Genomic DNA, 27,769 nt, shown 5'->3' with positions numbered 1-27,769 from the left:
TGGTGTTGACGGGCCCAGGTGAGGCATAAAGCTTTGTGTCATGCAGTCATCAAGGGTACAAGAGTGGACTTTTGGCTCTGAAAGCCCATATCGATGTTGTGTCATTGAATGGTTCACACGCTGACTCTTGTTGACGGCCCAGCACTGAAATCTGCAGCAATTTGCAGAAGGGTTGTACTTCTGGCATGTTGAATGATTCTCCTCATTTGATGTTGGTCCCATTCTTGCAGGATCTTTTTCCGGCTGCAGCGATGTCAGAGATTTGATATTTTACTGGATTCCTGATATTCACTAGTGAAATAGTAGTACAGGAAAATCCCCACTTAAATGCTACATCGGAGATGCTGTGTACCATCGCTCGTGCGCTGACAAACCACATTCAAACTCACATCAATCTTGATAACCTGCCATTTTAGCAGTAATAACCAATCGAACAACTGCACCAGATACTTGTTGTCTTATATAGGCGTTGCTGACCAGAGTTCCGTATTCTGCCTGTTTACATATCTCCGTATTTGAATATGCATGCCTATACCAGTTTCTTTGGCGCTTCAGTGTATATGCTCACATTAATTTTGGCCTAGCCTGTCTGCTGTCTCTATTTTATTCCATTATACAAAACCATATATTCACATATAAGAATTACTTTCAACAATAGTGGTTACCAAAACAAGAAGTAGATCAAATGTACATACACATATAACATTGGGCAATTATATTTTGTTTATAAAAAAAGATGAAACAATAGTTACTTTTGGGTTGATTAAATAGTTCAATTTAAATTGTTGTGATTGATTTATTCAAAACACTACCCCATTCTTATAACTACTTTATAAGTACCTGTTTTCTTGCACTGTCAGCACTACATCCATTGGAGAATTTTCTCCTCCTACAGGCTTGTTTGGTCAAAATTAAGACATAATTTAGGAGAGAAAAGACCCGAGAAATTAGTGAAGATCTAAAAATTTCTGCATGCTTCCAAAAAGTAGTAAATTGTACTTTACAGTCATTATGATTATATAACAAATTAGTTTTTTTCTGGAAGTGTAAATGTTATTTAACTTTGTTTTTTGTAGTGCAAGAACAATTCAAACCCAGTATTAATAAAATAAATTCTTGTGACAGTAGATAGTTGTTTCCGCTAAATATGATTGCTCTCTTTCATTTGTGTAAGGCTAGCTATGCAATATTTTGTATGTTAATTAAATTTTCACAGTTAAATATAGTTAAGTTTTTTTGGTTTTTGTTTTAAAGAAAGCATGGTTTTTTTGGATCAGTATAAATTAAAACCAGCCTGATTTACACCAGTCTGAAGACTTGCATAATGGAGGGCCAAAGTCTGAGATTCACTTGGTAGCGGAACAATATACAGTCTGAGATTCACATGACAGAACAACAATGTACGAAGATACGGATACCCAAGTTCTTGCCGACTCCTATGCAGAGACCACATCTTGGTTATAGTGAAGGCACACACTGGCAGCTCCCTTAGCCAACAGTGGCTGGTGCGGCACAGCATTATTTGTAGTGAAAGTTCTGATTGAAGGACTGTGAGTGCAGTCACTGTTTGGCCCAGAGCTCGATGGAAGACTCACTTCAAGTAGCGCTGCGCTACCCTGCCCTAAATACCCAGGCTGTGTATAGATACTGAGGAAATATTTGTGATCATGCGGCCTGCAGAAGCTGACAGGTGTAAAGGGTCGGTAACCTCTAGCAACGCTCGCACTGCCTCCTGCTGCTGCTGCTGCTGCTGCTAATGATGATGATGCTGATGATGATGATGATAACACAAACACCCAGTCCACGGGCAGAGAAAATCCCCAACCCGGGACCCCATGATCCAGAGGCAGTAACACTAGCCACTAGACCACGAGCTGCGGACTGCCTCATGCTGGCCTAGTCAGTATCAGTGATTGAAGTTCTGTCATCTGCTGATGTAACACCTTCCAGGTTAGGCTACAGGTGTGACACACATTGCCAGTCTGCCTGACGATCAACCCATGCATCACAGTTATTATTATTTTGCTTTTACAATTACTGAATCACACCATGAGCATCCCTATGTACCTTTGTGACCTACAGTGTTCTAGTTGAAAAGTTTGCAATTGCAAGCACAAGAGTTTACAAGTACCTAGTGTGTGTGTGTGTGTGTGTGTGTGTGTGTGTGTGTGTGTGTGTGCGCACAGGTGTACTTCTTGCAGCAGTGATGTGTTCCTCTCCCACTCCTATTCACTAATTAACTTATTTACTAACCATCGTCAATATCTTCCACTATGTGTATACATACCAGTATAAATTTGCATAGTACATGCATGACGGATTCGCACTGGATTTCATACAATACTTCATTTTTATCTGTTTCAAACAAATTGCCATATGCTCACAAATATATAAGTATTAAACAATGTCAATATTGTTTGTACCCAGTGTAATGATTATGGTTACTCGGCACCATTTCTGAGACCCTTCAAGGCGTTGGCCTCAAATCGACAAAAAACAGATGTGCCCCCCCCTCTCCTTCTCCAGATTTAAGTATCTTGTGGTTTCCCCTAAATCTCTGAAGACAAATTCCAGAGTGGTTCCTTCAAAAAGGATGTGGCTGACTTCACACCCAGTCCGTGTCTGACCTGAGTTTGTTCATTTAATGAATTTGGATATTGAACCAAACTTTTTCTTCCCTGTGTTATCTGTGTTTATGCCTTCACTTTTACCAAATTTCAACATTACAGAAAGCACTGCTTGTGTTTATGCTGTTCTGGCCATCCTGTACTGATGATTTATTGTTTGCCTGAATTAGCACACTAAATCACATTATGTCAACTGCAAAGGATTTGCCTTTTTACTGGAAATTTATTGAATGTGGTCTGCTTTTTCAAGTTCAATTGTCTTGTGAACATATTTCCCCATGCTCTACTATTCTGAGTTGTAAGTTCAGCAAATGCACATGATGTCTTTTGGCATTTGTTGAGCTGTGTTATTTGATGAGAGGTGCTTTGGAATAGGGATTATCCAAATGATGTGCTGTTCCTATCTGTTTTTTCAGTAATTTATCAAGAATTGTGTCCATTTTCACCAACAATAGGGGGCAACAAATCATTGAGCACAGACTGAAATTAAATTGTGCTCAGATGTTCATTATTAGTTGTTGTGTGGTCTATGTCCTGATGACTGTAACCACTTGTCAGCCTGTCCCGTGGACCAGAGGTGTACATATTGTGGTCTGGCTTTGCAGAGTGGCTCGCTTTTGCAAACCGATATTGAGGGAACTTTCCTATTTGGAGTGTAGTTATTCAACAAAACAATCAGTATATCAGTATTGTAAATAGGTTCATTGCTTCATTTGATGTGGAAGGACTGCCAATGAAGGCAATTCATTTCCAGCTTGTGGTTCATGGATACTGTGACTTCTGTGGTTTTCATTTAATCTTTGGTTTGATGATAGCTTTACCTTATGTAAATCCTTAACACTGTGTGAATGGCAGTGCCTTACATTGTGACTATACACGAACCACCGACCGAAGTGACACTGTGTTAAGACATTGGACACTTATTCAGGAGGACAGCAATTCAAATCCCTGTCTGGTGTTGCAGATTTAGGTTCCCAGTGATTTCCTTAAATCTTTTAAATCAAATTCCAGGATGGGACAGGAAATTGGCTTAGCTCTACCATAGGGACCACCATTCTCCAACCTAAGCTTGCTGTGAAAAGGATGTTAAACCTAAATCTTATGTTCTTCTTAAACATGAACTCTTACTTTACAGTAGATAATATCTTAACTCATGTAGTGCACAGATCACTTATGAAGGTCCCTTTTTAGTCTGTGAGTGCTGTTTTTGTCAGTTCCAACACTCATAGTCTCTTGCTCCTCTTGTCTATCAACTGGAATAATTCTATTCCTTAATAAGAGTATGCTATTGCAGTTTGTAGGCTTAGCTTCTGTTTAATGTAAGTCCTTGGGCATACTGAACAAAAGTAGCCTCCTCTTTTCACTTGGTGGTGCATTCTGCGAAACATTAGCTCGTATTTTCATCATCTCTGGGTGTGGTGTTATGCCTTCTGCTATAATGAGATGAACTAATGATTTTGATCCTTTACACAGTTCTTCACCAAACGCTTTATCCAGCACTCTCTTGAAAATGAAAGATATGGGAAGTTGGATCTAATACAGATAGCTCCTTTTCCAAAGTATAAAACACATACACTTCCTATTCCATTCTGCTAATATCAGGTGAGATGGTTGAGGGCTAAGGCACTAGACTCATACATAAGCAGAGCAAGTTTCAGATCTCCATCTGGCCATCGAGATTTTTCTTGTTTTCTTCAAGTTGTTTAAGGTGAATATTGGTATGGCTCCATGAAAAGGAGTAATTCCTTTAAATAGGACATGAAATTTTTTTTCCCCGAAGTTTTGTTTTATGGGAACCTGGGTGCCAGCCATCTCTTATTATATGAATGTGTTGGTCTGAGTTTAGTTACATGTTCCAGGCCATTACCATTTATGTCAGTTTGCTGCAGAAGTCTTGAGCATATTCAAAGTTCAAATATGATACATTTTGTTGACAGAGAAAAGCTTGTGCCCACAAATCAGCTCAGATTTAGAACTAGTCACCCTTGAAAAACTCCACTTGTTCTATCTCATAATTTTCTTCTTCTTCTCCTCCTCCTCCTCCTCCCCCTCCCCCTCCCCCTCCCCCTCCCCCCACATGTCTTTCAACTATTGGTAGGCAACTATTCTAGCCTTCTTATTGCCATCTCTTGCACACGTTATGTTGACAGTGGCTTCATCCTTGAATCATTATTATTATGCCAATGATTCTCTTTCTTTAGCAGCCTGCTCTTTGTCATGTTTGCTGACTTTGTGTTGTTCTCGTCATGTGTTGTTCTCATCAGTCTGCACAATTGACGGAGCACTGTTAACAATTCATTACTTCCACTATGCTGAGAACGAGTATGTTTAGTCTTTCTGTAGTCAGTATTCCATTCAGGATTTTTCAATCTCTTATTAATGTTGTCACCTGACTCGCTTCTGTCCTGTAACTTGATTTTTGTACATTGTCCAACTCCATTGTGTGCGCATTGGTATTCTGTACTCTTCCTCAAATTCACAAATCTAAACTGGTGAACATCCTGTTATAAGTTATTGCTGTGACCGTGTGAAAGGATTTGCAACCTGTTATTCATTTTTATCATTGTGTATGGCTTATTACTACCTTCATCCTGCCTTTTTCCATTCCTATTCCTCACTTCACTTCTTTCCGCCTTTCCCCTTGTTCCCTTCCTCCTGCCCATCCCCTCATCCCCTTCTTCCTGCCTATCCTCTTCCTCCCACATTTTCCTTCGCCCATTCTTTCTTCCATATGTTTCACAGGTAGATCATAATTTTTGCTTGAGATTGTGTTTGAAGATACATGTCATACAGGGTGTTTCAAAAATGACCGGTATATTTGAAACGGTAATAAAAACTAAACGAGCAGCGATAGAAATACACCGTTTGTTGCAATATGCTTGGGACAACAGTACATTTTCAGGCAGACAAACTTTCGAAATTACAGTAGTTACAATTTTCAACAACAGATGGCGCTGCAGTCTGGGAAACTCTATAGTACGATATTTTCCACATATCCACCATGCGTAGCAATAATATGGCGTAGTCTCTGAATGAAATTACCCGAAACCTTTGACAACGTGTCTGGCGTAATGGCTTCACATGCAGATGAGATGTACTGCTTCAGCTGTTCAATTGTTTCTGGATTATGGCGGTACACCTGGTCTTTCAAGTGTCCCCACAGAAAGAAGTCACAGGGGTTCATGTCTGGCGAATAGGGAGGCCAATCCACGCCGCCTCCTGTATGTTTCGGATAGTCCAAAGCAATCACACGATCATCGAAATATTCATTCAGGAAATTAAAGACGTCGGCCGTGCGATGTGGCCGGGCACCATCTTGCATAAACCTCGAGGTGTTCGCAGTGTCGTCTAAGGCAGTTTGTACCGCCACAAATTCACGAAGAATGTCCAGATAGCGTGATGCAGTAATCGTTTCGGATCTGAAAAATGGGCCAATGATTCCTTTGGAAGAAATGGCGGCCCAGACCAGTACTTTTTGGGGATGCAGGGACAATGGGACTGCAACATGGGGCTTTTCGGTTCCCCATATGCGCCAGTTCTGTTTATTGACGAAGCCGTCCAGGTAAAAATAAGCTTCGTCAGTAAACCAAATGCTGCCCACATGCATATCGCCGTCATCATTCCTGTGCACTATATCGTTAGCGAATGTCTCTCGTGCAGCAATGGTAGCGGCGCTGAGGGGTTGCCGCGTTTGAATTTTGTATGGATAGAGGTGTAAACTCTGGCACATGAGACGATACGTGGACGTTGGCGTCATTTGGACCGCAGCTGCAACACGGCGAACGGAAACCCGAGGCCGCTGTTGGATCACCTGCTGCACTAGCTGCGCGTTGCCCTCTGTGGTTGCCGTACGCGGTCGCCCTACCTTTCCAGCACGTTCATCCGTCACGTTCCCAGTCCGTTGAAATTTTTCAAACAGATCCTTTATCTGCCAGGAAGTTTCATATCAGTGCACACTCCGCTGCAGAGTGAAAATCTCATTCTGGAAACATCCCCCAGGCTGTGGCTAAGCCATGTCTCTGCAATATCCTTTCTTTCAGGAGTGCTAGTTCTGCAGGTTCGCAGGAGAGCTTCTGTAAAGTTTGGAAGGTAGGAGACGAGGTACTGGCAGAAGTAAAGCTGTGAGTACCGGGCGTGAGGCGCGAGTCGTGCTTCGGTAGCTCGTTGGTAGAGCACTTGCCCGCGAAAGGCAAAGGTCCCGAGTTCGAGTCTCGGTTGGGCATACAGTTTTAATCTGCCAGGAAGTTTCATATCAGCGCACACTCCGCTGCAGAGTGAAAATCTCATTCTGGAACATCCCCCAGGCCGTGGCTAAGCCATGTCTCCGCAATATCCTTTCTTTCAGGAGTGCTAGTTCTGCAGGTTCGCAGGAGAGCTTCTGTAAAGTTTGGAAGGTAGGAGACGAGGTACTGGCAGAAGTAAAGCTGTGAGTACCGGGCGTGAGTCGTGCTTCGGTAGCTCGTTGGTAGAGCACTTGCCCGCGAAAGGCAAAGGTCCCGAGTTCGAGTCTCGGTTGGGCATACAGTTTTAATCTGCCAGGAAGTTTCATATCAGCGCACACTCCGCTGCAGAGTGAAAATCTCATTCTGGAACATCCCCCAGGCCGTGGCTAAGCCATGTCTCCGCAATATCCTTTCTTTCAGGAGTGCTAGTTCTGCAGGTTCGCAGGAGAGCTTCTGTAAAGTTTGGAAGGTAGGAGACGAGGTACTGGCAGAAGTAAAGCTGTGAGTACCGGGCGTGAGTCGTGCTTCGGTAGCTCGTTGGTAGAGCACTTGCCCGCGAAAGGCAAAGGTCCCGAGTTCGAGTCTCGGTCGGGCACACAGTTTTAATCTGCCAGGAAGTTTCATATCAGCGCACACTCCGCTGCAGAGTGAAATCTCATTCTAGATCCTTTATTGTATCGCTTTTCGGTCCTTTGGTTACATTAAACCTCCGTTGAAAACTTCGTCTTGTTGCAACAACACTGTGTTCTAGGCGGTGGAATTCCAACACCAGAAAAATCCTCTGTTCTATGGAATAAACCATGTTGTCTACAGCACACTTGCACGTTGTGAACAGCACACGCTTACAGCAGAAAGACAACGTACAGAATGGCGCACCCACAGACTGCGTTGTCTTCTATATCTTTCACAACACTTGCAGCACCATCTGTTGTTGAAAATTGTAACTACTGTAATTTCGAAAGTTTGTCTGCCTGAAAATGTACTGTTGTCCCAAGCATATTGCAACAAACGGTGTATTTCTATCGCTGCTCGTTTAGTTTTTATTGCCGTTTCAAATATACCAGTCATTTTTGAAACACCCTGTATGATAAGTATAATAATTTATCCCTTGTGACTGCAGGAATGACCAAAACTGTACTGTGATGGAGAATTGCAAAATGCCACCAGTTGCACGGAATTTATTTGTGACTATAGTTGACAGAGTAATTATCTGTTTCGAGAAATATCTACATAGTAAATGTCACAACTGAAGTGAAGTGTTAGTGTGTTCAGTCTGATACAGTGGAAAATGTGGTATATCAGTCTTACTTTCCCTGTACTGTTTGTCACTTTCTCCAGTTATTGCCGCCTTTAGTCTATGTCTGGTCAGTTGTGACATACTGTTACTCTAGGCTTCTTGTGTCTAATGTTTTATGCAACAATCTGGCCTTAAAAAAATATGTAAATGTTGTGCTATGAAGACGTCTTTTGAATTCAAGGTAAGAAGTAAATGAGGATTGTCATTTAGAATTATAGTCAAATAAAGACGGAAGGAAGACTATGGCTTAACTCTGTAAAAAATTGTAGATACAGCAGTTGCATTTGTAAACAAGAGAGGTTTTCTGATGTTGTGCTAAATTATCTCCGACAAATGGCATGATGGTTGCTTTAAATAATGCAAGGGCATTCTCTTTGTCTGTCCTTGTCCAGCTGAAATGTATCCTTGTGCACTTGGATTGCGGGAAGTGTTCCCCCTTCCTCATACTGTTTGGATACTGCCATGTACTGAAATGCTATAGTGCTGACTAATGTAGCAGTTAATTTTGAGTGTAAGCATACAAGTACTTAGACTGCCTTCATGGAGAGGGACAGTGCAGGAGAAACCCTACCTCCCTTTTGCAGAGCTGAGAACCTACACTGACAATTTGTGCTTCTGCAACAGCAGTAGAACTCTTTATTGGTCATATGGATCACTTATACCTTCTGATGCCAGGGTTAGTCTCTTCACTCATTTCAAAATAAGAAAACTAAAACATCACTCAACCCAAAATAAAGCAGAGTACACAAAGCACTCAGCAATGGCTGTGGTGCAATTTCTTGTTCTTGTCAGTAGTGTAAACATGATAGTCTGGGGCAGACCTCCACCAGTGTCTTGTGCAACTATAGTTCAAAACAGTGCCCACATAAAAATAACATAAGTGTCATCACAATACAGACATTTGTTTGTCTTCTTTCTAAATTTGCATCTTTGTCCATACTTGCATATTTATGGCAAGTTGCCATTCGAGGAGGAGGAGGAGGAGGAGGAGGAGGAGGAGGAGAAGAAGAAGAAGAAGATGATGATGATTTGTGAAATGCAAAGGCTAATACAAAAAGTTACATATATCAGTCTCATCAGAGATCTGTTAATTGCCAAAATTTCATCTAGGTAGGAAACATAATGAACACAATCAATGGATTATATGAAATTATGCCATAGATTAAAGTTTGTATAGTAGATCGACTCTGCAAATGTAAACTGAATTAATACATGAATTGGCACGTAATTTTAATTCAGGATGAATACCAATTAGCAATGAGTATCTGAACAATTGTTGTTGAAATACACAGTTGCATGGTTTGCACATGACGGAAAAGGTGAAATTTTTGAGCCTGTCAGTGGAATTTTTTAAGTCAATGTACTTTGTTGAACGTTTTTCCAGTGAGCAGATTCCTTTTCTGAAGTACTGTTCTGAGAGGCCTGCAAAACACCCAACTGTTGTTACCAGAACCTCTTCATTTGGCTCAAAAGCTTTTCAGACCTAATTTACTATAGATATAGGGTGATGTAGCATTCAAAGGGTGCCAAATTCATTGAATAAAGTGGATTTTCCAACAGTTCATACTTCGAATACCTCAGTTTTCTCACTGCCAAAGGATTTTTGTGGGAGGTATTTTCTTCTAAGGACAGAACATCATCTTTCTTTTGCGATTCAGGCCTCTACCATCATATTTTTTGACCCAGATAACCATGAAAAACTTGATATTATAGACAACTTATTTTTTCTCCTTTAGAAAGGTAAGAATCACGGAAACAATGATGTGGCAGTTGACATTGATTTGGCCATTTTTTGTGTTAGGGCCATTGATTTATATTCACTGCCGTCTATTGATCGTGTGAGGTGATTAATGCAATTTCGTCTATGACAAATAGTAGGTGCACAAAAACAGTTGGATTATTTTTTCAGATATTTCAAACCATCTACATCCATACTCTGCAAGCCACGTGATGGTGTGTGGCAGAGGGTACCCTGAGTACCTCTATCGGTTCTCCCATCTATTCCAGTCTCGTATTGTTTGTGGAAAGAAGGATTGTCGGTATGCTTCTGTGTGGGCTCTAATCTCTCTGATTTTATCCTTATGGTCTCTTCGCGAGATATACGTAGGAGGGAGCAATATACTGCTTGACTCTTCGGTGAAGGTATGTTCTCGAAACTTTAACAAAAGCCCGTACTGAGCTACTGAGCGTCTCTCCTGTGGGGGTTATATAACAGTGTTAAGTGATTTGAGCATACAGCCCCCCCATTTTTCCCCACAATCAGGGTACTGTCTCTGGTGATCCTGCACACATCGCAAAATGTGCTAAATTTAAATTGCAGTAGCCCATACCGAGCTACTGAGCATCTCTCCTGCAGAGTCTTCCACTGGAGTTTATCTATCATCTCCGTAACGCTTTCGCGGTTACTAAATGATCCTGTAACGAAGCGCGCTGCTCTCCGTTGGATCTTCTCTATCTCTTCTATCAACCCTATCTGGTACGGATCTCACACTGCTGAGCAGTATTCAAGCAGTGGGCGAAGAAGCGTACTGTAACCTACTTCCTTTGTTTTTGGATTGCATTTCCTTAGGATTCTTCCAATGAATCTCAGTCTGGCATCTGCTTTACCGACGATCAACTTTATATGATCATTCCATTTTAAATCACTCCTAATGTGTACTCCCAGATAATTTATGGAATTAACTGCTTCCAGTTGCTAACCTGCTATTTTGTAGCTAAATGATGAGGGATCTATCTTTCTATGTTTTTGCAGCACATTACACTTGTCTACATTGAGATTCAATTGCCATTCCCTGCACCATGCGTCAATTCGCTGCAGATCCTCCTGCATTTCAGTACAATTTTCCATTGTTAAAACCTCTCGATACACCACAGCATCATCTGCAAAAAGCCTCAGTGAACTTCCAATGTCATCCACAAGGTCATTTATGTATATTGTGAATAGCAACGGTCCTATGACACTCCCCTGCGGCACACCTGAAATCACTCTTACTTCAGAAGACTTCTCTCCATTGAGAATACCATGTTGCGTTCTGTTATCTAGGAACTCTTCAATCCAATCACACAACTGGTCTGATAGTCCATATGCTCTTACTTTGTTCATTAAACGAATGGGGGGAACTGTATCGAACGCCTTGCGGAAGTCAAGAAACACGGCATCTACCTGTGAACCCGTGTCTATGGCCCTCTGAGTCTCGTGGACGAATAGCGCGAGCTCGGTTTCACACAACCGTCTTTTTCGAAACCCATGCTGAAAAATTTGTTTTCTGTTTACTTTTGGTTAGCTTTCAATAAATGTGGCACCCACCTTGTACAAACGGTTGTTGTTGTTAATGGTGTAAATTTTACTGGGGTCTCTCCATATATATCCTTATGCTGGCACCAGCAATTTCGTACACCTTAGAGTGCTGACTGTCCATTACCACATTGTGTACTTCCCACTGGCTTTTATCTGTGCCTACTGTTTTGAAACATTTTCATGTGGAACATTCTTGAACACACAAGTCCTGCTTGTTTGAATTTGTCCAACCAGGTCTTAGCTGTTTGAAAGTGAAGGAGTAGTCTCTTTTTATATGTTAATATGTGGATGAATTGATGTAGGTGATAAGCTTCACAACAGACACTTATGACAGTACAAGATTTGAATTTCTCCATGTCAACTAAATGCACACAACATGTTTGAAAAAAATGCAAATGAGACTATTTTGCTGGTAGTTGACATTTGTCTGAAGTAATTGCAAGGAAAAGATAATTTAATTTATCTCAATACCATCTCCATGTGAGTCTTATGAATTTACTTCCAGTTCCTATAAGTAATATTTTTAACTTTTTTAAGAAAATGTTCTGTTAATAAACATTACCTATATGTTGCTAATCTTTTGCAGTATCCTTTTCTCTCCATTTTTCCACCACAAACCTGTAATCAGGTGAAGGATGAGATTGTCCTCATCAATAATACTGCCAGGTAAAGGCATTAAGTATCAGTAGATAAATAAACTATTATTAGTGTGCTTTTTAATGCAACTGTTGCCCATGCATCAGCAGCACACAAAATGATATAGTGACTCGTGATCATGAAGGCGAAAGATGAACTGTCCCTATCATTGAGGGTAAAGAAAGGAGGATGAGAGATGTAAAAAGATGAGCAAACATTGTCTTTTCAGTATTTATCTGTTACTGAATTTGGGCCTTGCATTTTTCTTTCGTTATTAAACTGCTGATGTCAGTTCTGTCAATTATTTCAGTGGAACCTAATTTTTAAAAGACTGTCCCAAAGCTACCCATTTTGTGTTATCGTGTTGCTATTTTCAACTACTGAATATTATCTGTAAATGTCTCATAATGACATGATTGTTATAGTAGATACACCAATTAGCAGCTTATAATGAGCTATTTGGTATATCTACTGTAACAATCATGTCATTATCAGACACACATTATGCTGCTGGCCCTTAAGAAGAAAAATCTGTAAATGTGTTTTGTTACAACACATTTACAGATAATGCAGTACTGATTGTTGTCATATCTTAAAAGAAACCATGATTAAGTATTTCCATACTATAAGTGAGTGTTAAATATTCGGTTACAGCTTCGAGTGAAGGACCTGCTACTACAGATGCTGCACTGGCTGCTTTGGCCGCAGAAGCTGGACTCCTTGACCCACCCTTAGAAAACTTGTCACCAGCTTTTCTTCAAAAAGAACTTGAGGGTGACGGGAGTGAAATGTCACCAAATTTAACAGGTGATGAGCTCCAGTTTCCAACCTCCCAAGACAACTACAGAAGTGATGGTGTAAGAATGAACAGTACAAACAGTGACAAATTAGTTATCGATGAAAATCTGGACAGCGGAAGTACAACGGGTGCTGACAGTGATATTGCCAAAGCTGCTTCAGAACTGATGCAACTTAGTAATCCAGAAGTTTGTAGCTTGGCAGATGAACTTAGATCTATTAAGGAAAGTCATTCGTCTGGCCTCGGTGAAAGTGCAGATTGCAGCCTAAATGATGTTTTACAATCGTGTACTGATGGAAATTTACATGCAGAAATGTCAGGTCACTCTCCAATAAGTGCAATGAAGTTCCAAAGTGAGCCCTCCATAGAAGGTAAACAGTTATTTTGAAGCATGGTTCTTATTTTTATGCATTTTAAGTAGTATGTTGAAAGTGTAGAGAATACACAAATTCTTTTATTTATTTGTAATGTAATAGTTGGGTTTACAAAAAAAGAAGAATTCTGTTCCAGACCCTACAAAGGGAACAGACATTGATAACAGTGCTATTAGTGCAGCGCAAGGAGAAAGCAGTTTGGGAAACAAATCTGGACTGACAGAAAACAGAGATTCGGAATTCAATTTGCGTGAGACTGACAGCAGTGCAAGCTCTCTGCCACTGATGAAGACAGGTGAAATGGAGTCTGATGCTCTGTCCACATTAGCATCTGCAGCACTGGGCTGCAAGCAGGCACCGACGAATGGAGCGCCTGTTCAACCTGCGGAGCAGAAGGTACTGCTGATATTCAAATTGTAAATAATGGAAAAAAATTTCATGCCTTATATTACTGCACAAAATTTTTACAGTTGGATGAATGAGTTTAACTTCAGTATACATCAATTGTGCACAAACTTCTTACTCCAGCCCTAAGTGATTATATGTCAGGTGATCCTATTGGACCACCTTTGCTGCTATAATGCTCATTACACATATGTGTTAGACTCTGTAAATGTAGAAAATGGGTTGGTGTCCTATTGTGCACAAACCATATTATCCATTGTCTTTCCACAAGAGTAAAGTTTAAGCCCCTATGATTCTCATCGCCCACAATCCCTGCCCGGGTTGTTCCATGTCAAATCAGCAAATGCTACAACCAGACACTCTCAGATTTATTTGAAATTAAGTACACATGTAGTATTCTTAAATATAAAACAATACTATTGTTTCACATTTATGTGATGGAAGGCTACAGAGTAATGTGAGTAATTGGTGCTCAAAAATTGAAACGTAATTTTGTGTTGTTTTTGTTTTGCTGTGCGTGACTGGGAAACATTCCACGTGGGAAAAATATATCTAAAAACAAAGATGATGTGACTTACCAAACGAAAGCGCTGGCAGGTCGATAGACACACAAACAAACACAAACATACACACAAAATTCTAGCTGTCGCAACCAACGGTTGCTTCGTCAGGAAAGAGGGAAGGAGAGGGAAAGACGAAAGGATGTGGGTTTTAAGGGAAAGGGTAAGGAGTCATCCCAATCCCGGGAGCGGAAAGACTTACCTTAGGGGGAAAAAAGGACGGGTATACACTCGTGCAGTGCGAGTGTATACCCGTCCTTTTTTCCCCCTAAAGTAAGTCTTTCCACTCCCGGGATTGGAATGACTCTTTACCCTCTCCCTTAAAACCCACATCCTTTCGTCTTTCCCTCTCCTTCCCTCTTTCCTGATGAGGCAACACTTTGTTGCGAAAGCTTGAATTTTGTGTGTATGTTTGTGTTTGTTTGTGTGTCTGTCGACCTGCCAGCACTTTCATTTGGTAAGTCACATCATCTTTGTTTTTAGATATATTTTTCCTACGTGGAATGTTTCCCTCTATTATAACCATATATATATAACTCATTTCAAAGACTGTATACATAATGATTGGTTGGCACAGCTATCTTCCTTCTCTTTGGTATTTTGTCTTTGGATAATACTCAGTTGTGAATTATTGTCAGTTGATGATGAAAGTGAAATGTACATTTTCTTTTGGTGTGACATAGCCTATAATGTGAGTAATTCTGCAATGTTGTGTTTTAAAATTAGATTAAAGGTACTTTTTTACAATTCTCACAAAAATGTAGAAGTTTTCGTGCCCACAACCAGTTAATATTTGCACACTATGAACATAACCTTAAATTTTGTTCCAGGATGTGAAAAAAACAGAGAATTAATGTTGTGTATTACTAATTACATGGAGCTGACACATTGAACTTTTAAAACATTTCATCAAAATGAGACTGTTCATTTGTGAATGATATACAATGTCTACAATTTCAGCTTTGTACTATAATCCTTTTAATGAAAAGGGTGACAATAACCATAAGAAATGAAAATGAAGAACAATAAGAAAAACTTGCTTCCTGTTTCCCAATAGATGATAGAAAGGAAACATTTCCTAATATTAAATCAGAAACTATGTGACAAGTACTAGAAAAAAAATCCACTAGTAGAAGTTTCTGGTAAGTCTAGCGCAGACAAATGATGGTAATCTAGTGTGTTCTGAGGTCAGAAACAAAAAAAGAGTGAAAAATGTTGAACCGCAGTGATGAACAAGACATTGCTGCAAGTGCAGTCCTAGAAACTGTGAATGCTTCTTTGCAGTCTCTTGACGAATCGCCAGTGAAGAAAAATGACTGTGTGGTGAAGTATTGTAAAGAAAAACTAATAAATGTAACTTCAACAATCCAAAGTAGTAGTATTGTTGCTGCCTTCCGAGGAAGAAGAGTTAGTTAATCATTCAGAGTCAGAGATAATAACTTAGCTGAAAAAGAAATTTAGTTCTTGCACATCGCGAAGTATATAGAAGGAAATTCTCACCATTTTACCTTAAAGTTGGAGTGATAATAAGCTCAAAGAGGAATTTAAATAATTAACTAGGTGGCTACATAAGTAAAAGATTTGGTGAAGGCAAAGGGTATTTTGTCTTCCCCCCCCCCCCCCCCCCCCCCCCCCAATCCAAAACCTGTCAAGAGTCTTAATGAATGGACTGCTGACTTTATTGATGTGATGAAATAAGCAGGTCAGTGCCTGGTAAAAAAAGGTTTTGTGCTCATAAGAGTTGATGGAGAGAAAATTCAAATACAAAAACTATTAGTTCTAAGTAATTTGACAGAAATTTATGCAGACATCAAAGACAAGTATTCAGGCCTCCACAATGGGTTTTCAAAGTTTGCTGAGCTACGTCCCAAAAATTGTGTTTAACTGGAAGCAGTGGTACATATGCTGTTTGTGTTCATGCTACTCACCAAAACTTCAAACTTATGGTGTAACTTTCCTCAGCTGACAATGAATGGTGTTGCTCCAGTAAAAATCTACAAAGATTGCATTGCAAGAGTTGTGTGAAACCCATAATTACCTGCTTGTCAATTTGGTGAATGTCAGTTCTGCTCAGGACAAGAAACACTTGGAAGTGTTTACAAGAATTGTTGGATACTAATGATTTTGACCAGATAACTTAAAAACAGTGGCTGTCTGTTGATCGCACATCTCTAGGACCCATCACAAAATCCTCAAATCCTCTGAAAACTTTACTGATTTTTTTAAAAATTAAAATAATTTACATGACATTCCTTTGTGGCCAGCCACCAATCAACCTTCCAGAAAAGATTGAAAAATGAGCTTGTGGTTTGTGATGTTGCTGAGAATTCATTTTTGCTGTACTGGATGAAGTTCAGGGCTACCACTGTACCAACACACAAGCAATATTTCAGTCCTTTGTAGCTTATTACAAGGATGGCAGCAAACTTGACCACACTGGTTGTGTCATCCTATTAGAATGCCTCACATATGGCACTGTTGCTGTGCATCTGTTCCAGTTCTACTTCATTGAATTTCTAACCGGACAACATAATGAAAAACCAATTAAAGTATATCACTTCTTTAGGAGCAGAAACTTTGTGTAAAAAGAGAGAGAACCTCATCAACATGTTCTATCATGAAGGTGATTTCAGTATTGAAGTTCAGGGGCGTTTTTCAGCTACCTCTCATGGAAAAAGAGCTAGCAATGATGTTGGTGGAACAGTCAAGTGACTGGCTGCCCAAGAAAGTCTGCAGCCCCCTTGCACTGATCAAATCGTAACACCCGAACAGCTTGATGTGTTTACCAAGGATAATTTTGATGGGATCAATTTCAAGTATGCTACTATGGAAGGTCATAAAAATGAAGAAGTGAAATTTGAGTAATGCTGCACAATTTGAGAGAGAGAGAGAGAGAGAGAGAGAGAGAGAGAGAGAGAGAGAGAGAGACTTCACACCTTTATTCCCGTAGGCAAGAACAAAATAACAGATAAAGTGTGTTCAGATTGTAATGAATCAAATTTGAACTAACTACAGCTGTTGACAGTGATCCAATATTGATTGATGACATTGAAGGATGTATTGCTTCTGAATATAATGGACATGGATTGTTAGCCTGTTTAGTTGGCAAAAATGCCCCAGTCATGCAGATACTTTTCCGCAGCAGGAAAGTAAAAGCAATCTTGAACCCTCAAACTGCTACAGGGCGAACATGTACATTATCCCATGCAGAAATGCTGATGAGCAACAGACTGATGGGATAGAAACACGATGAATTGGACTGATATGACTCATCTCAGTAAAAAGAACTAATAACTAACTGATTTTAAACCTATCTCTGGTATTCAGCTGTACTGATGGTTTTTAAAGATTTCCAACTTCTTGTATTTTTAATTAAACACTGATAAGGCAAATATTGTTTTTTTTAGACTATCTGTTATAAGCTATTGTATTATGATGTCCTGATTTAGCTATATGGTAACACACAGCTGACGAGAAGTAGGCCTAATATTTAAAATAAATTAATATTTGAAGGTGTTTCACTGCACCCTCCTAAGCATAAAGTTACTTCTGATAGTGATACCATGCTCATTCAAAGTTGGGACTTTCAGAACATGAGAGAAAAACAGTATCTTCTGCATACATTTTTTGGGAATTTTAAAAATAATTTTTCAAAATTCAGTAAATTCAATAATGATGTTGATATATTCAACTACTTATGTTTTATATTATATGAAAGCCCTTTAAAAGAGCTTTCAGATGAACTCAATTTCATTGGTGTAGCTTAGTTAGAACACAAGTTGCCAACAAATTAACATTGTTCTGCGAAACAAAATTAATTTTTTTAAGCACCCATTACTCAGTAACCTTTCCTCAGAAAAATGCGAAAAAATTGTTTTGTGTTACTATTTATGAATACTATATGCATACTTAATTTCAAATAAATCTAAATGTGTCGTGTTGAAAACCCTACTTTCATTTGTTGATTTGACACAGAACACATTAATATTATAATGATCCAGGTCCTTTTCTTCCAATATTTCTTGAGGATTTGCATCTGCTCACCTGTGTCACTGTCGCTGTGAATTAACTGTTTCTATGTGAATCTCACCTCGCCTATAAATAAAATGCAGATATATAGATGTTCAATGATCTGTCATAGAATCCATTGGTGTAATGTCTTGTAGCCTGAGAGTTTCCTCACACTTCATGTGATATGGATAAAGTAACTGCTTATGCAGAATTGATTAGCCAAGAGTGTAGGTTATGCTTTCAGCCACCCTAATTTTTTGCACATTTGTTTGAAGATCATCTACCCATCAGAACAAACTCTCCTCAATGTCCTGTGTGAGAACTATTGGTGAGGGATCTAATGTAATCCCTTTACGTCTTTGTGAATGACCCTGTGTCAACAAGTCGCTGGGACACTGTACGGAACATCTTTTCAGAAGAAATGCAATATTTAAGATGATGATGGGCATATATGGTGTGATTGGCTAAACCATAGCCGACTGCCAATTCTGAAATTTTCTGGTGTTGGAATAGAAATCAATTTCACCATTTGCATTCTTCACACCCCATGGAATCACTAATCTTACTCTGATGCCAGTACAGCTTCAAAATGCTAAACACAGAATGGTTGATGCAGGAGATGGTTGTAAGTACTATGACTGACAATAGCATCACCATCATATGACCGACAAAGGGAACCCACCATAGGTAGCTTTCTGACACACTCAGTATGTCACAGGATGAAAGAGAGGTGAAAATAAAGGGACACCTATTTTGGCATAGGTACCAATACTCAATAGATTCCGATAAAGTGATAGTCAAAGTATTGACTCCACTTCATGAGCCTCCTCACATGGTGTAAAAGCAAATGAGTCAGTAGTGCAGTGGCTACGAGCACAGTTTTGAATTTTTGTGCTCTGTATTCAAATACAGTGTTAAGTTTTTCTTTCTTTTATTGTTGTGGAATTTTTTGTGACATTGTGAAATACAATGGAATTGTTTACAAAAGAAGTAAGAATTTCAGGCCTAATTAAAAATAAATTTCATCATCACAGATGGCATATAATTAGCAGTAATTGAAAATGAAAAACATATAAATAATAATGTTTCAATTTTTGCCTTTCATTTTTACTTTTATACTTCAAGAGTACCAATGTATTCCCAGGGGTGTCATCTATCATAAAAACATTCAAAGCATAAAAATTTGGAACATCATGAGCAACATGCAGAGGCAAACATAACACAGCCACATTTTTTTAGTGTGAATATCAGTGGGACAGCAACTTTGTTAACATTGCTAAATACCTTGTAATCTGGTGATAATTTTGTGACAACTCTTGCATATCAAAGCATTTTCTTGAAAGCTAGAACCTGCAATTGATGATGGATCAACGTAATTTGGGGGGGGGGGGGGGGGGGAGTGGAAAAAAAAATTCTGATTGCATTGACAGACAGCCCATTTTATAAGGAGGGATCACGTTGCTAGCCCATTTTATAAGGAGGGATCACGTTGCTCACCCCCACGAGTCAATAATGTATAGAAACACCTCCATTCTTATGTAACATTGTAAAACATTGTCCAGAAACTAATGGTAGGGTTCTCTTTTTTTTTTTGAGCTTTCCAGATTTTGTGGCTGTCGCATGCACATTCTAATGCCATTCCACTAAATGCACTCAAGGACCATATGTGCCACTGACTTCTTGGAGATGAACAAAAACTATTGCTAACAGTTTTCTGGAAAGTGTTAATCCATACTGGGCAGTATACAAGTATGACAGTTGATTCAGTTGGCCTGCTGTTATCTCTGTAACTTTCTTGCCTTCGAACGTTCTCTTACTATAGAGGTGATACACACATGGAGTTTGATCCATGTTTATAATTAAATAAGTGGCGAGTTATGGAATTCTAGTGGAACTTTGAAGCTGAATCAGTCTTGCTGTTTCCAGTACGTCATCAAACATACACTTGTGTTTGACACTGACGTGTTTGGTGATATGACACTGCTGAATTCTGTTTTTCTCCTTGACAGAATTGCAGCAGGTTTTTGAGGCTTTGAATTCAATTTTTCTGGTTGCAGTGAGACTTATTGAATAACAATACCACCACTCAACACTGAATAATGATTCAAATTATCATAGAAGTTATATTATCATAAAAGTTATAACAATTAAGAAGTCAAGAATGATGATGTGTTTCCAAAAGCCATGTAGCTGTATGAAGGTGCTTTACACACATCACTGGTTTCACATCAGTATAGACATATCTTCAGGTTTATCTGTCAAGAATACAAATTACTGTGTTAAATTTTTGAAATGTTACAAATACAGAATCATAATTTGGGCATTCAAAAATCCATGACAAATACTCTCAATGTAATGTGGTTCCCAACCTTCTGTTGTTTCCGTAGTTATGATTTCCTCCTTTCAGCTGTCCATGTGTTTGTTTTGGTTTCCTCTTTGGCACCACAACCTTCAGCCTTCCAGTTGTTGCTAACCTCCACAGACTGCTCACACCACATCGGCTTGTTAGAAATATGCAGAAGTATGCACATCACACAGGATCTTAAGTTTAACTTGCATTGATTTTATACAGTTGGCATCACCCAGATTTTCTAATATATCCTACGGTGTGTTCCCGGTAAACTATTTTTCAGATTTCTTCCATTCTCAGCATATCAGTTCCATATGAGAGTATTATTTTTTGGATGATATTTCCTGTGTACTTACAATACTTAACCTAGATGTTAGATAATTTTTATGCATTTTGCCCTGTTCACAGTAGTGTCCCATTCTTCATCTTTTTTCCTCAACATTTTTCTAGGCATGCCTCAGTTACCAGTCATGCTTTGTATATTTTGAAAGAATCTTTTGTGTGTACTCAATTTTATTATGACCACTCACCAGTGTGGTTTGACTGTTAATGTGGATAACTTCCTGAAAGCTGGGACTACATAATTCTCCATCTACATTATGGAAATATAACCATTGTGAATACTTGTCACTCTTTTTTTGTTAAATGCCAACACTATGGTTCTGTATTTATACCATTTCAAAGTTTCACATAGCGATTTATATTCTTGATAGATAATGCTGAAGATGCATACAGGGTGTTACAAAAAGGTACGGCCCAACTTTCAGGAAACATTCCTCATACACAAAGAAAGAAAAAATGTTATGTGGACATGTGTCCGGAAACGCTTACTTTCCATGTTAGAGCTCATTTTATTACTTCTCTTCAAATCACATTAATCATGGAATGGAAACACACAGCAACAGAACGTACCAGCGTGACTTCAAACACTTTGTTACAGGAAATGTTCAAAATGTCCTCCGTTAGCGAGGATACATGCATCCATCCTCCGTCGCATGGAATCCCTGATGCGCTGATGCAGCCTGGAGAATGGCGTATTGTATCAGAGCTGTCCACAATACAAGTGTGAGGAGTCTCTACATTTGGTACTGGGATTGCGTAGACAAGAGCTTTCAAATGCCCCCATAAATGAAAGTCAAGAGGGTTGAGGTCAGGAGAGTGTGGAGGCCATGGAATTGGTCTGCCTCTACCAATCCATCGGTCACTGAATCTGTTGTTGAGAAGTGTACGAACACTTCGATTGAAATGTGCAGGAGCTCCGTCGTGCATGAACCACATGTTGTGTCGTACTTGTAAAGGCACATGTTCTAGCAGCACAGGTAGAGTTTCCCGTAGGAAATCATGATAACGTGCTCCATTGAGCGTCGGTGGAAGAACATGGGGCCCAATCAAGACATCATCAACAATGCCTGCACAAACGTTCACAGAAAACCTGTGTTGATGACATGATTGCACAATTGCGTGTGGATTCTCGTCAGCCCACACATGTTGATTGTGAAAATTTACAATTTGATCATGTTGGAATGAAGCCTCATCCGTAAAGAGAACATTTGCACTGAAATGAGGATTGACACATTGTTGGGTGAACCATTCGCAGAAGTGTACCCGTGGAGGCCAATCAGCTGCTGATAGTGCCAGCACACGCTGTACATGGTACGGAAACAACTGGTTCTCCCGTAGCACTCTCCATACAGTGACGTGGTCAACATTACCTTGTACAGCAGCAACTTCTCTGACGCTGACATTAGGGTTATCGTCAACTGCACAAAGAATTCCCTCGTCTATTGCAAGTGTCCTCATCGTTCTAGGTCTTCCCCAGTCGCGAGTCATAGGCTGGAATGTTCCGTGCTCCCCAAGACGCAGATCAATTGCTTCGAACGTCTTTCTGTCAGGACACCTTCGTTCTGGAAATCTGTCTCGATACAAACGTACCGCGCCACGGCTATTGCCCCGTGCTAATCCATACAGCAAATGGGCATCTGCCAACTCAGCATTTGTAAACATTGCACTGACTGCAAAACCACGTTCGTGATGAACACTAACCTGTTGATGCTACGTACTGATGTGCTTGATGCTAATACTGTAGAGCAATGAGTTGCATGTCAACACAAGCACCGAAGTCAACATTACCGTCCTTCAATTGGGCCAACTGGCGGTGAATTGAAGTACAGTACATACTGACGAAACTAAAATGAGCTGTAACATGGAAATTAAGCGTTTCCAGACACATGTCCACATAACTTGTTTGGCCATACCTTTTTGTAACACCCTGTATACTGATGTGAAACTGGTGGTTGTAAATAAAGCACCTTCATACACTAATGTGGCTCTGGGAAACACCTCATCATTCTTGAATTTTTAATTTTGATAGTTTTTATGGTAATTTGAACAGTTATTGAGTGTTGAGTATTTTTTTTTTCACAGTGTCTCTGAACTGTGGTTGCCCTCTGCAGAAAGTTGTTTGCAATGAGGCTGGTGCAACCATCCAGCTCTTCATATAATTGCTAGTCTTGGAAACAAATATGTCAACCTCCTAAAATATTTTGCATATTTCCACTCTGTAATCAAAATATTGATTACACAAAAGCAAGCAGTAAGAATAATATGTGGTGTTCACCTGAGATCATTGTGTAGATACCTCTTCAAGGATTTAGGCATTTTAACTGCACCATCACAATACATATATCTGCTAATGACATTTGTCATCAGTAATCAGTCACAATTTGAGAAGAACAGTGATGTCTATACCTGCAACACTAGAAGGAAAGAAAAATCTTTTATTACCCTTTATTAAAGCTAACAGTGACTCGGAAAGGAGTTCAATATGCAGCAACAAAAATTTTTGATCATGTGACCAATAACACAAAATGTCCAACAAGTAGCAAAACAGGTGTTAATTGAACCTAAAATCATTTCTCCTGGATAACTCCTTCTGTTCCTTGGATAAATTTCTATTTAAAAACTTGTTTTCGAGTGTAGTTGCTTGTGTAAGACTAAAAATAATGTGTCCATTAATGTTAATACTAATTATGTATACATATCCTGTAAACTGACTCGTTCCACATCATTTCGATAAAAGAATCATTCAAATGATCTATGGAACATGTAACTAACTGCCCACTCTTGCAGTGCTTTTGTAGTAAGCAGATGGCCAATATTTCTGACCCCTGTGAAATATACACTCTTGAGTTGATCTGCCAGTTACCACTTATGTCCTCCATTGCAGTAGCTGTTTTGTCTGTTTTGTGCTTATGAGCTTGCAGATACTTTTCTATACTACTGATTTCAATAACCACTCCAGATGAAGCTTATGACATCTTACTGATTTTAACTGCAATCAAAAATAAAACTCCTATTATCTGTCACTGGGAATGAGCAACATAGATAGATAAAAATAAATCACAATTTTGGAGATAATTTTTTTATGTTAAGTTTTTCCAAAAGTCCAAAAAAATATTACACTGCTCCAGTTCACTCTCTTTTTGTTTCTGGACTCTTGTTTTCACACACTTCCAGATCATTGTGAATGATTTCTCTTTCAATAGTTGTGCTTTGGGAAACTGATTTTGAGGTTTCTGCTACAAAATCACTTTCAATATCTTGGAGTCCTTGTACCCCATCCTCCATCTCCGTGCAGAGGCTGTATTGAATGCGTTATTGACTTCTAACAAGATGAAGATATCCCCTAACTTAAGACATCAAGGAGACAGAAACAACCTAAAGTGACTAGAGCTCATCCTCACCAGATGCAGACCTGCTCGAGTATACACTGTAAAAGTGGACTGAGGGAGTGGCGTAGAAACTTTTATCATTTTCTCAGAAACTATTGAGTGTCAGCATGTAAACAATGTGGGTGTCCATTTATTTTCACTCTTCTTTCACACAGTGAAGGCAAGCTGGCAGTGGCTCCATTATGCTCTATGGAACATTAATGTGGGCATCCATGGGTCCAGTGGAGCTCGCGCAAGGCACCATTATAGCCAAGGAGTATCGAACACTGGTTGCAGAGCACGTAAACCGCTTCATAATGATAATGTTTCCTGACAGATGTGGCATTTTTCAACAAGATAATGCACCATGTCATAAGGCCAGGAGTGTGATGGGATGGTTTGAAGAACACATGGCGAGTTCCAGTTGATATGCTGGCTCCTCAACTCACCTGATCTGTACCCAGTCGAACACTTCTGGGATGTTACTGAACGTGGCGTCGTGAGCTTAATCCCCCCCAGAATTTATGGGAATTAGGTGACCTGTGTGTGCAGATGTGGTGCCAGCTCCCTCCAATGACCTACCAAGGCCTCATAGTTTCATGCTGTGATGCATAGTCACTGTTATCGCTGCCAGAGGTGGACATACTGGCCCTTAGGTAGGTGGTCACAATGTTCTGACTGATCAGTGGTCTTTTTTTTTCCACCAGCATTTTGTTTAGTGGGAACTAGCAACTACATTAAATTTTTAAAGGGTTTATTAATGATTCTGTCAACAGTTGCAGTACTTATATTAGATGACTAGTTTCAAACCTTACACATTGATTTTCAAGCCTGGCCTACTGAGGATACAAAAAACAGTACACAGTCTTCATTGAACAGTGGATATAAAAATGGAATTACAATAAACATTTCCAATGTAACAAATTAATTATTTGAATACAAACATACATGCACTGACAGTGTCTTATCTCAATAATAAACATCAAAGTGGCAACACATGCTTTATAAATGTTTGCAGAAACAATGTCACAAGCCACACGTGCCTCTTACCAAGTCGAAATCAAACTGGAAGTCAACATAGCCAACAGCACCATGAAACTTTCGATGGCCCTAGTGTCACTTTTCATGTACAAGCACATGTTTGCAGCCAACAGGTGTGTCACATTTTAAAGTAGATGCATCTATGCACCTTTACTAAACATGACACCAATACAGTAAATAGCAACAACAAATGTTACACAAATACAAATACTAGTGTCGCATGTACACATTACGTATTTGAACTTGAGACAAGCATTTCACGTCCAGGTGGGCGTTCACAGCCAATGAGCACATCAAATTAAAATGCAGACATCGCAGTGGTTTTACTAACACATCACATTTGAAATAAGGTATAATGAAACAAATAAAAATCATGTGTGTTGCTCCATTACAAATTTTCCATCATGCATACAAACGGTTATCTTCCAAAAGTCTGCATACAAAAAAAAAAAAAAACAGTATCTCGTGGTACAGAACCATTATGACATCTCATCATGCACGACCACATCAAAATCACCTTATCAAGTACTCATAGTGTGAATCTGTTCGTACGAGTCCTGTTGTTGTAACTCGCATGCTCAAATATGGATACTCAAACATTTTAACTAATTCTAAACAATTTTGTGTTACTGGTCATGCATGCTGCATGAACAAGCTTCTTCATATGGTGTCCTTATGAATTATGGCACCTGTTGGATACAGGCATCATGACCTGACATAATTTACTAACAAGACATGCTAATACAATGATAGATGCACTTAAGTGCTCTCCTACAAAACGTTGTTTCAAATTCTAACATCGTGAACTGATATATTTGCCAGCTTGGCAAGGACCGGGTGATCAAAAAGTCAGTATAAATTTGAAAACTGAATAAATCACGGAATAATGTAGATAGAGAGGCACAAATTGACACACATGCTTGGAATCACATGGGCTTTTATTAGAACAAAAAAAAAAAAAAAAAAAAAAAAAAAAAGAAAATGCAAAAGTTCAGAAAATGTGCGACAGATGGTGCTTCATCTGATCAGAATAGCAATAATTAGCATAACAAAGTAAGACAAAGCAAAGATGATGTTATTTACAGGAAATGCTCAATATGTCCACCATCATTCCTCAACAATAGCTGTAGTCAAGAAATAATGTTGTGAACAGCATTGTAAAGCATGTCTGGAGTTATGGTGAGGCATTGGCATCAGATCTTGTCTTTCACCATGCCTAGAGATGTCGGCCGATCACAATACACTTGTGACTTCAGGTAACCCCAAAGCCAATAATTGCATGGACTCTGAGGTCTGGGGACCTGGGAGGCCAAGCATGACGAAAGTGGCGGCTGAGCATACGATCATCACCAAACTACGCGTGCAAGAGATCTTTCACATGTCTAGCAATATGGGGTGGAGCGCCATCCTGCATAAACATCGTACGTTCCAGCAGGTGTTTATCAGCCAGGCTGGGGATGTGATCGGTTCTGTAACATATCGGCGCACCTCTCACCCACCACGGTAACAGTTACAAAACCAGAATCATGCATTTCCTCTAAGGAAAAAAGGCCCGATAACGGTAGATGTGGTAATTCCAACCCATACCGTGACTTTCTCGTTGTGCAATGGAGTTTCCATGACAGTTCTAGGATTTTCGCTAGCCCAAATTCTGCAGTTGTGGGCGTTGACAGACCCTCGGAGCGTGAAATGAGCTTCGTCGGTCCACAACAAGTTACTCAACCGATCGTCATCTTCTGCCATCTTTTGAAATGCCCACACCACAAATACCCTCCGCTTCACTAAATCGCCAGGTAACAGTTCATGATGCTGATAGATTTTGTACGGATAGCATTGGAGGGTGCGCCTAAGTGCCAACCAAACAGTAGTGTATGGAATGCCGGTGCGACGTGCGACTGCCCGAGCGCTGACTTCCCCATGCATAGACGAACCCACTACAGTCTCCATTGCTTCCTGAACTGTCTCAGCAGTATTACACCTTGTGCTCAGTCGGCCAGTATGGGGTCTATCGTCTAAACAACCCGTGGCTTCGAACTTCGAAATCATTCTCGCCACAGCTGCGTTTGTCAGCGGACCTTTACCTGTTCGAATCCCCTTCCTATGGCGATAGGATCGTAACGCTGAACGAGCACATTCCACATTCTGATAATACAGCTTCACTAAAAGCGCCTTTTCAGGTAACGTCAGCATGCTGCGACTGCTGGCGCATCTGATTCTCTCTGTCATTACAGCTCCTTTTATACACAATTGTCATGCGCAGTCACTGACTTTTGCTGTCCAGCGCCATCTGTTGAACATTTTGTGAACTTTGTTTCTTTTTGGTTCTAATAAAACCCCATGTCATTCCAAGCATGTGTGTCAATTTTTACCTCTCTATCTACATTATTCCGTGGTTTATTAAGTTTTCAAATTTATACTGACTTTTTGGTCACCCGGTA

General features: G+C 39.7%; 1 protein-coding gene across 1 annotated transcript in view; it reads left to right on the top strand.

Moving 5' to 3' along the window:
• The window catches only part of LOC124555301 (host cell factor 1-like), a 259,704-nt gene that overhangs the window by 194,621 nt on the left and 37,314 nt on the right, over window positions 1–27,769 (top strand). The window contains 2 exon segments of the mRNA XM_047129175.1: window positions 12,736–13,251; window positions 13,391–13,650. Coding sequence (XP_046985131.1) covers window positions 12,736–13,251; window positions 13,391–13,650 — 776 coding nt within the window.

Source organism: Schistocerca americana, chromosome X (genome assembly GCF_021461395.2).
Source record: "Schistocerca americana isolate TAMUIC-IGC-003095 chromosome X, iqSchAmer2.1, whole genome shotgun sequence".
NCBI classification, from domain to species: domain Eukaryota; kingdom Metazoa; phylum Arthropoda; class Insecta; order Orthoptera; family Acrididae; genus Schistocerca; species Schistocerca americana.
Note: the sequence above shows the minus strand (reverse complement) of the source record. Positions and strands in the feature narration are given on the sequence as shown.